The 11,705-nt window shown below is 33.5% G+C and overlaps 1 protein-coding gene and 2 long non-coding RNA genes across 6 annotated transcripts; 1 reads left to right on the forward strand and 2 right to left on the reverse strand.

The window, feature by feature from the left end:
- Window positions 1-976: 976 nt before the first annotated feature.
- Window positions 977-3,044, reverse strand: LOC145611466 (uncharacterized). 4 transcript variants are annotated; one of them, XR_014106389.1, is made up of 3 exons: window positions 1,594-3,044; window positions 1,417-1,510; window positions 977-1,274 (listed from the first exon to the last, which is right to left on the reverse strand). It is a non-coding gene; the product is annotated as an uncharacterized LOC145611466 (long non-coding RNA). The 4 variants fall into 4 exon arrangements; XR_014106387.1 differs by lacking the exon at window positions 1,417-1,510 and having other exon boundaries at window positions 1,665-3,044; XR_014106388.1 differs by lacking the exon at window positions 1,417-1,510.
- A 1,334-nt stretch (window positions 3,045-4,378) lies between these two features.
- LOC145611558 (uncharacterized) lies at window positions 4,379-8,207 on the forward strand. The gene is made up of 4 exons (XR_014106404.1): window positions 4,379-4,672; window positions 5,986-6,394; window positions 7,805-7,946; window positions 8,071-8,207. It is a non-coding gene; the product is annotated as an uncharacterized LOC145611558 (long non-coding RNA).
- On the reverse strand, window positions 6,444-9,653 carry LOC145611557 (uncharacterized). Its single transcript, XM_081666901.1, has 2 exons — window positions 7,125-9,653; window positions 6,444-7,033 (listed from the first exon to the last, which is right to left on the reverse strand). Exons 1-2 carry the CDS (start codon window positions 9,529-9,531, stop codon window positions 6,681-6,683), a joined length of 2,760 nt encoding a protein of 919 aa, XP_081523027.1. The 5' UTR covers window positions 9,532-9,653; the 3' UTR covers window positions 6,444-6,680.
- Window positions 9,654-11,705: the final 2,052 nt, after the last annotated feature.

An 11,705-nucleotide genomic window follows, 5' to 3' on the forward strand; every position in this document is an offset into this window, starting at 1 on the left:
ATTTGTTCGTTCACATACATTACATAAAACCGACCTCAAAACACATGCCACAAGGCTGTGTTGCAAGTAAAAGAAAACGGAAGAAGTATATTGTAATGTGGTCGAATGTTATGAATGGGAAAATACAATGGAAAAAAATACAATGAGAGACATATTTTCCCCAATATTTAACACGATAACTAGGGGGAGCGGGGTTCAGCCTAGCGCTGACGCCGGGGAGGGGATCTTGGTAGGCGTGGCCGGCGTAGGGGAATTGACTTGCGGGCATGGGTGGCAGGGGAAAGAAGTGGTGTGGATAGGGTTTTGTTAAAAAGGGTATTTTAGGCATTTCTCTTTTCCCTCCATTTTATTTTATTTTAATTTATTTTATTTTGAGGAACTTTTTCCTCCATTTTAAAACATTAACCGTGGTTAATATTTCCTTAAAATGTTTAGTTAATGTTACCACTGAATTAGTTTTACAAACTATAGATTACTAAAGATTATTTTATATTTTATTGTTTACCATTGAGGAAAAAAAAAAACCAAACTAATTACTCTCCCTTTTTTCTCAAACTCCCAACACAAATAATCACATGGTAGCCGATTACTAATAAATACTACAAATCACTACTACATTTTTGATCTATTGCAACCCCTAAATCCGTTGTATTAGGCATCATATTCCGTTGTATTAGGCCTAATGCCACGGCCATGTACCGTGGCATCTGCTGGCGTTGCAATAGGTCTAATGCCACGGCATATGATACCTAATGCCACGGCATCAATGTTCCGTTGCGTTAGATCAATACCTGATGCAACGGCAATATCATTACTGTGGCAATAGCTATAATACCTAATGTCACGGTTTTCTATACCTAATGCCACGGCGCATATACCTAATGCCAATAATAATAATAATAATAATAATAATAATAATATAATAATAATAATAATAATAGTATTATTATTATTATTACACGTGAAGCTATATAAATGTATCAAAATAAAGGAAATTGTCATTGAAATTTAAAAATTAAGAGTATATTTATACAATTTTACACTAAGAAAAATTAAGTTACAAAATCAAATATCACTTAAAACTACATGTTTATTCGTCGAAACATGATTTTGACATTTTTTAGAAAAACTAAATTACAAGTTCAAAAAACTTCAACTAAGCCCAAAATTCCTCTAGCAAGCTCTCCACCTATGTTTACTTGGTGATTGAATTCTTCAAGCTTTGCTAAAACCTCTTCTTCTGGTCAGTAAATAAGATCACTCATCTTCCATATCTGCAGAAAATTCACGTAAAAAGACATTAGTGTTTATGCATATTGCTGACAAATTATGTAGTTAAATGATGAAATTTATCAGAAAAGCCTCAAATAAATTGGATATTTCTATCACTTCAAAGCAAAGGATTTGATTGCTTACTTCTTTATACTGATATTAAGGCTCCGACTCGGAACAAAGCCAAAGTACACATGTAAATAGGGTTGTCTTGTCATAGCTTGATTATTATTTAGTTCTAGCAACAAAGTGGATAAATTAATTTATACCAAGTATTTAGTTAGATGCAGCAACAGATAAAATTTGTTCACGTCAAAGTACCTATAAATTTCATTGTTGTCATGACTGCTAGTTCTCTATCTTATTTAGGCCATATAAACTAACATTCACACCTTTTGTACCCAAATTCTTCTCAGCTTCCCCAATGCCTTTCCAAGCAAACAGTAACAATTCTTGGATCAGGGCAAACTAAAAGATCACACTGTAGCTTGACGCATACCTGTCTCACCAAAATCCTGCAACACAGATAAAACCTGAGCTATCCCATTCCAGCATATAGAAGAACAAGAAAAACTATGAAAAATCATATTATAAAGGCATACTTAACTGTTCAGAAGTAGAATTTGAAAGATCTCAAGCAGACAAGGATCTTACACTTCATTCAATTATCTAGTTTACCAAGCTATGATCGCACACAAATGAAAGAAACAGACTTTCATGCTAAGTAATTTTGGCCTATATGCTGGATTTTTGCTTTCTTATTTTCCGTATTGTACACTCTTAATTAGTTTTGTTGCATTAATTTCTAAGATATAGCACTTTTAATTTCATTTTAGAAACAAAATCCTATTTCAACTTAGAACTAAGAACATCAAGATTTTTTCCTTCAAAAAAAAAAAAAAAAAAAAAAAAGAACATCAAGATTTTAACTCAAAACTCAGAACATTAGGATAAAAAGCAGTAAAAGCTCCACAACCTGAGGGCAAACTCCAGCTTCAATTACAGCTTGGATTTTACATAGGCACCATCAGATACATATGAGAGTGCCCAACAAGCATCCATAAGTGTTATCAAATTTCCTGAAAATTTACCTAATAAATAGTGCAATACTCAAAATTGAAGAGCACCAATTGATTATATACATGAAATAATCATCTAACCAATCAAATAAACCCTAGAATCATAAACAATAAAATCATCCCTGCAAAAAAAAAAAAAATCAAATACAACACATACAAATCAAAGAAAAAGACGATTAACACAACAAGCTTCAAATTACACACAATTATGAACAAATCTCGGGTAACAGTACCTTAATTAGGCTTAGTGAGGGACTGAGGGTGTTGGGAGGGGACCTGAAGCCGGAAGCGGAGCGACGGAGAAGGTGTGGGGTTTGGTGGAAGACGATGAGGAGGAGGGGCGCAGCGACGGAGAAGGTGCGGGGTTTGGTGGCGGGAGGAAGATCTCCAATTCCAAACTGGTATTTTAAGGGTTATTGGGGTGTACTTTGAATTAATTCTATTATTATGCTTAGGGCAATAGCCAAATTTATCAGAAAAAACCCAGAAATTGAAAATCAAGAACAAGGGAAGAAGGAGCGAAAGGAGTAACATGAAATTGGAGATTAAAACTCAGGTATAATAGAGTTTGGTCATCAAAATATTCAGGTTTTCCAATTCTTTCTCAAGATAAAATGGTGAGGGAGGAGAGAGAATTTGAGAGCTTGGTAACCCTTGGTTCATGGGGGCGGTGGGGATCTAGTAGCTAACATAAGTTAAACCTAAAAATGAATTATTTAAGTTTAGCAAAACAACAAAGGAGGGAATTGTTAAATATTAGGTCCATTATTATTTTTAGGACCACAGTCGGTCAGCCGTTGTAGTAGCCTTTCATGCCGTTGTATTAGACCACCTAATGCAACGGCTCAAAGTAGCCGTTGCGTTAGCCCCATATATTCACATATAAAGTATAAGCCGTCGTATTAGGCGTATCTAATGCAACGGTAATAAAAGGGTCGTTGCATTAGCTCCTTTTTTACCGTCGCATTTGATCAAAAATGTAGTAGTGAATCCTATCCACCTCAAAAGGTAAAAAAACTTGGGGCAGTAAGGGCATGTTCATATTTACTTAATTTCAATTCAGTTCAGTTCAGCTCCTATCAGTTCAATTCAGTTCCAATCAGTTCAGTTCAGTTCAGCTCTTAATTTCCCTCTCACATAAAATATTCATTTCAGCTCAATGCAGTTCAGTTCAGTTCCAATCAGTTCAGTTCAGCTCCAATCAGTTCAGTTCAGTTCAGTTCAGCTCAATTCATTAAATATGAACAGGCCCTAAGTAAGTCCATCTTCTAGCAACAATTCTCCGAATCGATCAATTCACTCACTTTCATCTTCGTACTAAACCCACCTCGAGGTGAAATAACCCGAAGTGATTGAGTACTAGGAACCCATTGGTCTGACCACACACTTATACTCTCCCCATTTCCCACTCTCCACCTCATTCCCCTTCTAACCACTTCGGAATATAACAAGCTTTATTTGAGCACTCTTTAATTTCAAGCAAACTTCCCGGATTTGTTAAGCAACCTCCAAGCTTGTTACCAAGCAGAAGGCAATTAAACAATTTGAAATAATCTCGGAACCCCAAGCCACCATCACAACTTCTTCCACTTGTTAGGAAATCGGGATCGAAAACAACCTATAATAACAACAATGCCAAAGAACAATAAAAGACAACACAAAGCAATTTATGGGTAACTTTGTTACCCTTTTCAAAGACAATCTCATCACTATTGAATTTGAGCTACAAAACCACAATTACAAACACTCCTAATGAGCTCACAAGCTCTCTAGTATTTGCACTCACAAGCTATTAACTACAACTACTCACTCTCTTATGTTTTTACTCAGATCGAAACCTTAGAGAGTTAGAGTAAGTAGTATATCATCCCACTTCTATTTGTACTATTTATACAAGTAGTATGCTATAATTTATATAACACACTACCAAGCTTGACTTATTCTACAAACCAACTACAAAGTGTACAAAGCACGCTACCACAAAAGCAACCAAGTCAACGCTTGACTTATTCTACACACTACCTTGCTTGGCTTATTCTACACGCTACCAATTGTTTGTCTTTTTTAACGAGCTATCCTATTTTAATTTTTATTTGAATTTTTTTATTTTATTTTTTTTTGTTTTTTTTGTGAAAGAGGGCCAATCCTGTTTATTCAGCTATCCTACTAAACTGAATGTTAGTAGTGAGTCTTGAACACAAATACACAATACCATGCCAAATTGCCAACCCATGAAACTAATAAAACTCAGTTTCTTTCTTTTCTTTTCATACATCCAATTCATATAATGCCCCAATTGAATTTTCATTGTTGTAGTTAAGGTAATCTTCACAATCTCCCTCATTTTTTCATTTAATTTTAGGGTTTATTTTCTTGGTTTTTTGCGCTAGAGTTTATAAGAATTTTGGTGCTTTAAGTAATCAATTGTTGAGTAATTATAGAGTGTTAGTTTTTTAAATAAAATTTTGCTGACATTAGCTTCTCTTGAATGAACAATTGTAAAAGATGTTTTAAATTTGTGTGTTTTCATTCTGTTTTCCCAGAATTTTTGATATTTTGCTTATTAGTTGAATGTTAAGGGCTGCAATTTTCATATAAGTTGTTGAAGAATATAAATTTTTTATGACAAATCAATCCAATTTTCATTACATTGAAAAAATCAAATTGGGATGAACAAAGTAGAGTAGTATTTCGGATAGCTTGGGTGATGCAATCATATCTATTTCGTATAACTGTTATGAATTAGATTGGCTAAAATACATGATGTTATTTCATATAGCTGGGATATAATAGATACAACAATTTCGTATAACTGGGCAATAGGAATACCTATTTCATGTAGCAGCTATAAAACAATGGGTATTTCTTCATATGGGCTATCCGAAATTTTTATACTAGCGCATTGAATCCCTTAAGATAATCTTTTTTGATCAGTAATGTTGAAAAATACTACTAATTCGTCTAAGGTAGGAGTACAATGAAGTTCAGCAAATGTACAATGAATGATACGATGTACAATAAAGTTCAAAAATTAAGCAAATTCTTCATTAAATATCCAAGTTTACATACAAATATTACAGTACCTCATAGTTGGAACTTTATAAATGGTACTTTCCAATGACATCAAACCCAGAGTCCTTTATTCATGTCTTTTGCTAATTTTTTCTCTTTTGAATACACATTATATGACATTTTTTCTATAAAAGATGATGAATCATGAAGTTATAGAACTTAAGCTGATTAAGGGTCTAGCTCAAGCTGTTTTAGTAGCTTTTAATGATTCAATGTTGACTGTCAAGGGCTAGTTATCGAAAGAGCTATATAAAGAGTAAGTATTAAGCAAAAGCAGCCAAATTTCTACACTGTATGTTATTACTCGAAAGACCAAAATGGATATATGTGTGATTTCTTATGAAACTTTAACTACATTAAATCAGTTGCACTCCTACATTGAAAAGAAAGTTATTGTTGACAAACGTGTGTTATATACAATATATTATTCTACACTGCGAACTTTTTCACCATAGACATCTACTAATAATATACTGTTCTGTAATCTCACCCTTCTCTGGATGTTGTACATTATGATTCCTTTGAGTACTTATTTTACCTTTTGAAACCGTATAATATGTAGGAGGTTTTAGTCCTGATACGAGAAAGGTTTGAGAAAGACAAGGAAGAAGTAGACTTCGATTCAGCTGTTTTTGCAGCAGATTTAGTTGGTCTTTTAGAAAAGGATACATAAAATCATCCTGGATGGCAAGAAACTATTGAGGACTTATTGATCTTGGCTCAGAGTTGTGCTAAGACATCACTAGACGTATTCTGGGACCAGTGTGAAATTATAGTTCAGGAATTGGATGCCAGGATTCTGGAGTTGGCTCCGGGTATTCTGAAACAGCTTCATATATGGATGCTATTTATACTCGCGCGATGTACCAGATTGTTGCAATTTTACAAGGAAAGTGGATAAGCTGAGGATGGACATGCCCTTCAGCTGCGCCAATCAACTATCTTGCATTCTTGCAGTTTGCAGAAAAAAGGTTTAAGTTCTGTTTCTGTAATGCTTGTTCCATGATTAGTTGGTGATTAACCATCCCCTAAAATTATTTATCTTTGATTTAATTTTATTTAGTTGGTATTTTTGGCTCATATAGCCAAATGTGTGGATAATGAGTTAATGACTAACTGATTGAACTGAGTGATTAATAATAAAATAGGTTTGAAAAGAACAGTCCTTCCTTTATAAATTCATTCTTTTTATACATCGATAATCATCCTAGATTACAAACTAGACGAAAACATGGATTTTAACTTTATTACATAATCTTAATTAAGAATCTTATTTCTGATTAGTGATAGATTTGCAACTACATCACTCATGTCCAATCTTTCTTGTGGCACTTCAGCTGAGCAAGAAAGTGCTACAACAAGTACAGAAATTAAGGCCTCCAACATCACACTCTTGTTCGTCTCATCCTCTTTGTCTATGTCTTCTATTAGAGTATGATCTAAAATCATGTCGATCTCTTCAGGTATAGCGTTTTTCACAAAGCTATGTAGGCTTAAGCCGCCTTTGAACATGTCATTAGTAGGCCTCATCCCTGTAAACATTTCGAGTAAAAGGATCCCGAAGCTATAGACATCACCAATGGTAGACACCTCATTTCCCACACCATACTCTGCTTTCAGATCATGCCTCAAATATTAGTACTATGAAAACATAGAATTTATGAGCAAATAATAAGAACACCAATTAAGTTGGGTTGTTACCTGGAGGTGTGTAACCAATAGTTCCTCTAACTCCAACAGAGCTGTACTGGTTTGCATGATTGCTATTGATGCCTTCTAGGAGTATCTTGGCTAGCCCAAAGTCACCGACATGAGCAACCAAGTCATCATCGAGGAGGATATTGCTCGGTTTCAAGTCACAATGAACTATGGGGGCACCACATTGATGGTGAAGGTAATCTAAGGATAATGCAACATCAACTGCAATATCAAGTCTTTGGCGAAAATTCAAGGTTCTTGATGTTTGATATGTGCTTTCAATATCATCATCTATTGCTTTCTGTAAATGCAACCAGTTTTCCAAACTTCCATTCACCATGTACTCATAGACTAATGCCTTAAAATCTCTACCTTGATGATCAACACTTGAGCAAGCTGTTATCACCTTCAGAAGATTTCGATGTCTAATGTCTCGAAGGACCTCACATTCAGCAATGAAACTCTTTGAAGCTCCGCGATACTCGAGGTTAAATATTTTGATGGCAACAGTTGATCCATGAGTCTCTAGGATTCCTTTGTACACAACCCCGAATGTACCACTACCAATCATATTTTCTGTGGAAAACCCATTTGTAGCTTGAAACAGAGTTTGGTATGATAAATTTGGAAAATTTTCCATACTATTGAAAGGTGTAGACTCCTGAATCCTCTTTTTCTTGCAGAATATGTACACCAGAAGTGAAGCTAGCAGCAAAATGACTCCAAAAAATGCAGAAAGAATTGTGACTATCAATTTTTTCCTCTGCACTGAACTTCTTTTCTGACTGTTTTGGCTTACGCTACAGCGGGGTAACTTCAGTTCAGGTATGCCTCCGCAGATCCTACTATTACCATTGACTAAAACATTAGTTGCATTGCTAAATACTCCGCCAATGGGTACTTTACCCTCAAGGTTATTGTGTGATATATTCAGCAATTGCAACTGCAGACTCTCTAGAAACTGTGGGATCGGACCTGACAAATTGTTGTATGACAAATCGAGCTCAACAAGACCCTTTAATGAGTGCAATGCATCAGGAATAGCTCCATGGAACTTGTTTTTTGCTAGGTACAGGTACTCTAGCGCGACACAACTACTAATGGAGTTTGGTATCTCACCTGATAACATATTGCTCCAGAGTATAAGGGCCTTAAGATTGCTTAGTTGTCCAACTTGATCAGGGAGAGAACCAACTAGTTTGTTTTTGGATAAATCGACTTGGATTGACAAGGAGGGAAGGTTAAATAATTCTAAGGGTATTCTGCCAGTAAGGTTGTTATTAGAAAGATATAATGATGTTAGTGATGTACAATTTCCTAGACTTGAAGGTATTTGGCCTTGAATTCGATTATTAGCTAGGGAAATGGTTGACAACCTAGTTATGTTTCCGATTGTAGGTGGAATGACCCCGGATAAATGGTTATTATTCAAATACAAGGTGTAGAGATTTTGGAGCTTGGTTATGTTTTGGGGTACGACCCCAGAAAGATTGTTATCATTAGCCAAAAATAAATGCAATTTCGATAAGTTTTCGATGCACATTGGAATTTCACCATATATGTGGTTATGATGTAAGAACAAGTAAGCAAGCAATGTGAAATTGCAAATGACTTGAGGAAAAGCTCCATAGAAGTTGTTTCGATCAAACTCTAAATATTCTAAGTTGGTAGAATTGGCCAAGGATGAAACAAAATTCAAATCTTCGGGTTGATTGTTACCTAAGCTGTTATTAGAAAGGACGAGGTGAGTTAGTCTAATTAACTTGTTTAGAGAAGGAACTTGTCCTCGAAGATTGTTATCATTGAGTTGGAGAATTTCTAGATTTGAACAATTGGATATTGAAGCTGGAATTTGACCAGTGAATCGATTAGAACCCAAAGACAAGAATGTTAGACGAGGGAGAGTATTGCCTAAATTCGAAGGAAGATATCCTCCTAAGTCATTTTCTCGGAGAGATAATATTGTCAACAATGAAAGTTTAAAAATTGAAAGTGGGACTATACCATGAAACTTATTGTTTTCTAAAGAAAGGACGGTCATATTTTTTAATTTTCCTAGACTATCCGAGATCCTACCATTAAAAAAGTTGTTATCAAGGCGCAACTCTTTAAGGAAACTTAAATTTCCTACATGGGAAGAGAGTGTACCTGTGAGATTTGCGGAACGCAAATCTAGTTTCATTACTTGCTTGTATTTACGACTACAAGTAACACCGTACCACTCACAAAAGTGCCGGGTGTCATTCCACGAGGTTATGACACCCGAGGGATCATCGCGTATTTGTGCTTTGATTTCAAGCAAAGCCAATCTCTCTGTTTCATTGTTCCCGCCCACTTTTGAGTGCTGAAAACACAAGAGCATAGACGTGGCGAAAACGATCAAGTTAAATACAAAGCTTGAGCCTGACATGCTTAATTTTTCGAAGATAATTGGTATAACTTCTCAAAAAAGAATAGAGAAAGATAACTCTTACAAAGTATGGTGTAAATTCATTAATGGTTTTCTGTAAACACTTACTATACGAAAACGTACGTGATAATCAAGGTGAAAGTTGAAAGAAAGATATACTCCGTCGTACTAGTCATTATTAGTAGGGATTAGGATGTGGAGACAATGAGATGTGTATGCAAGTTGGCAAATTGGCAAGTTGTGGGGAGGAAGACTAGACTTTGAAATTTCAACTTTGAATTTTAGACAATATTTTTTTCTTCTTTTTTGGTAGCATTTCGTTAACAGGTGCTTTTCTGGTGTGACTTGTTACTTTTTTAAAGGTTACTTATAGAGGTTACTTATTTAAGGGTTACTCATTTGGTTAATGATTACTTATTTTGGAGTTGCTCAATCAGTTTATACATTTTCGCCGGGGTTACTTATTCTGGAGTTATTTATAAGTTATTTATACGTAAAAGGATGGTGTGAATATGCTTGGCACTCATAGGAAGTGGGAATCGACACATACAATTAGGGACAACGATTAGGGACAAGGAAAGTAGGGAGCCGCCAACAAGTTTTTAAGGAGTTTGTAAATCGTTCACGGATCATTTAAGGCAACCACGATTAAGGGACAACGATAGGCAACAACAATTGACCCGTGAAGGTTACACCCAATTCATAATCCATGAGATTACTAACTTCATATGGTTCGAAACCACGAAAAGAGGATCGGGGATGATGGTACGAAGGCCCTGTTCTTTTGAGCTTCTAGGCAGAGCAGAGCAGATTTCAGCAGAGCAGAGCAAAACAGAGCAGAGCAGAGCAGATTTCATTAATATTAATATTATTATTATTACTAATATTATTATTATTATTATTACTATTATTATTATTATTACTATAATCATTAAATTTTATTTTTAAATATTAATTATAATTAATAATATTTATATTATTAAATATTAATTATATTATTATTATTAATATTATTATTATCAAATATTAATTATGTAATTATTAATATTATTATTATTAAATATTAATTATATTATTATTAATATTATTATTATTAAATATTGATTATTATTATTATTAAATATTAATTATATATTATTATTATTAAATATTTATTATATATTATTATTATTAAATATTAATTATATATTATTATTATTAAATATTTATTATTATTATTAAATATTATTTATATATTATTATTATTATTAAATATTAATCAAATATGTATTATTATTATTAAATATTATTTATATATTATTATTATTATTAAATATTATTTATTTATTATTATTATTAAATATTAATTATTATTATCATTAAGTATTAATTATTTATTATTATTGTTATTAAATATACATTATTATTATTATTATTATAATAATTCGATATTAAGTATTAATTTTAAGCAGAGCAGAGTAGGGCAGAGCATAGCAGAGCAGATTTGAGCAGAGTAGAGCAGAGCAGATTTCAGCAGAGCAAAGCAGAGCAAAGCAGCTCTAAAGAACGGGGCCGAAGTGAGTCATGGAGTCACATTCGCCCGTATTGGCCTATACTCGATTCTTATTGTGAAAAGCAATTCCCGCGATCTCAAAGGCATGCAAATAAATTATTCAATTCGCTCCAAACTATTATTAAGCTAAATTGGTTGAATATTAATGCAACATATAATTCTAAAATATTTGTGATCACTTTATTAAATAACAAGATTAAAGGAACCTAAACCGGTTGTCCAAATTATCTTATTAGGCGTGATTTTCAATTACATATTCCCTTTAAACATGAAATATGGTGATCATAAATAATAGAATAAATAAACATTAATATTGGAAGCAATTCAACAATAATAGCATTAGTCAAATCAAATAATAATAATAATTATGATATTAGCAATATAAAATAATAATAATTAATTAAATTAATAATTACTCACATTACGCGCGCTCCTTAAAATTGCTACATCATGAATAAATTGTTAGTAACTTCAATAAAAATAAATCAAATTGAAATAATTAAATTAAATAAAAGTAGAGTTGATTTGGTCCAAACCGTCAGTTATTTGTACCTTTCACGTCTTGGTTTAAGGACAGAACCTCGGGTGTTGTATGGACTCCTTGGAGTGCTTAAGGGAAGAA

This window comes from Chenopodium album, chromosome 24, assembly GCF_948465745.1.
Source record: "Chenopodium album chromosome 24, dcCheAlbu1.1, whole genome shotgun sequence".
In the NCBI taxonomy this organism is placed as follows: Eukaryota; Viridiplantae; Streptophyta; class Magnoliopsida; order Caryophyllales; family Amaranthaceae; genus Chenopodium; species Chenopodium album.

Excerpts from the sequence above, each read along its gene's own strand:
- LOC145611557 (XM_081666901.1), bottom strand. The coding sequence starts at position 9,531 with ATGTCAGGCTCAAGCTTTGTATTTAACTTGATCGTTTTCGCCACGTCT. Across the intron at positions 7,034-7,124 it reads TATTGGTTACACACCTCCAG|AGTATGGTGTGGGAAATGAG; the intron begins GTAACAACCCAA and ends ATCTGAAAGCAG.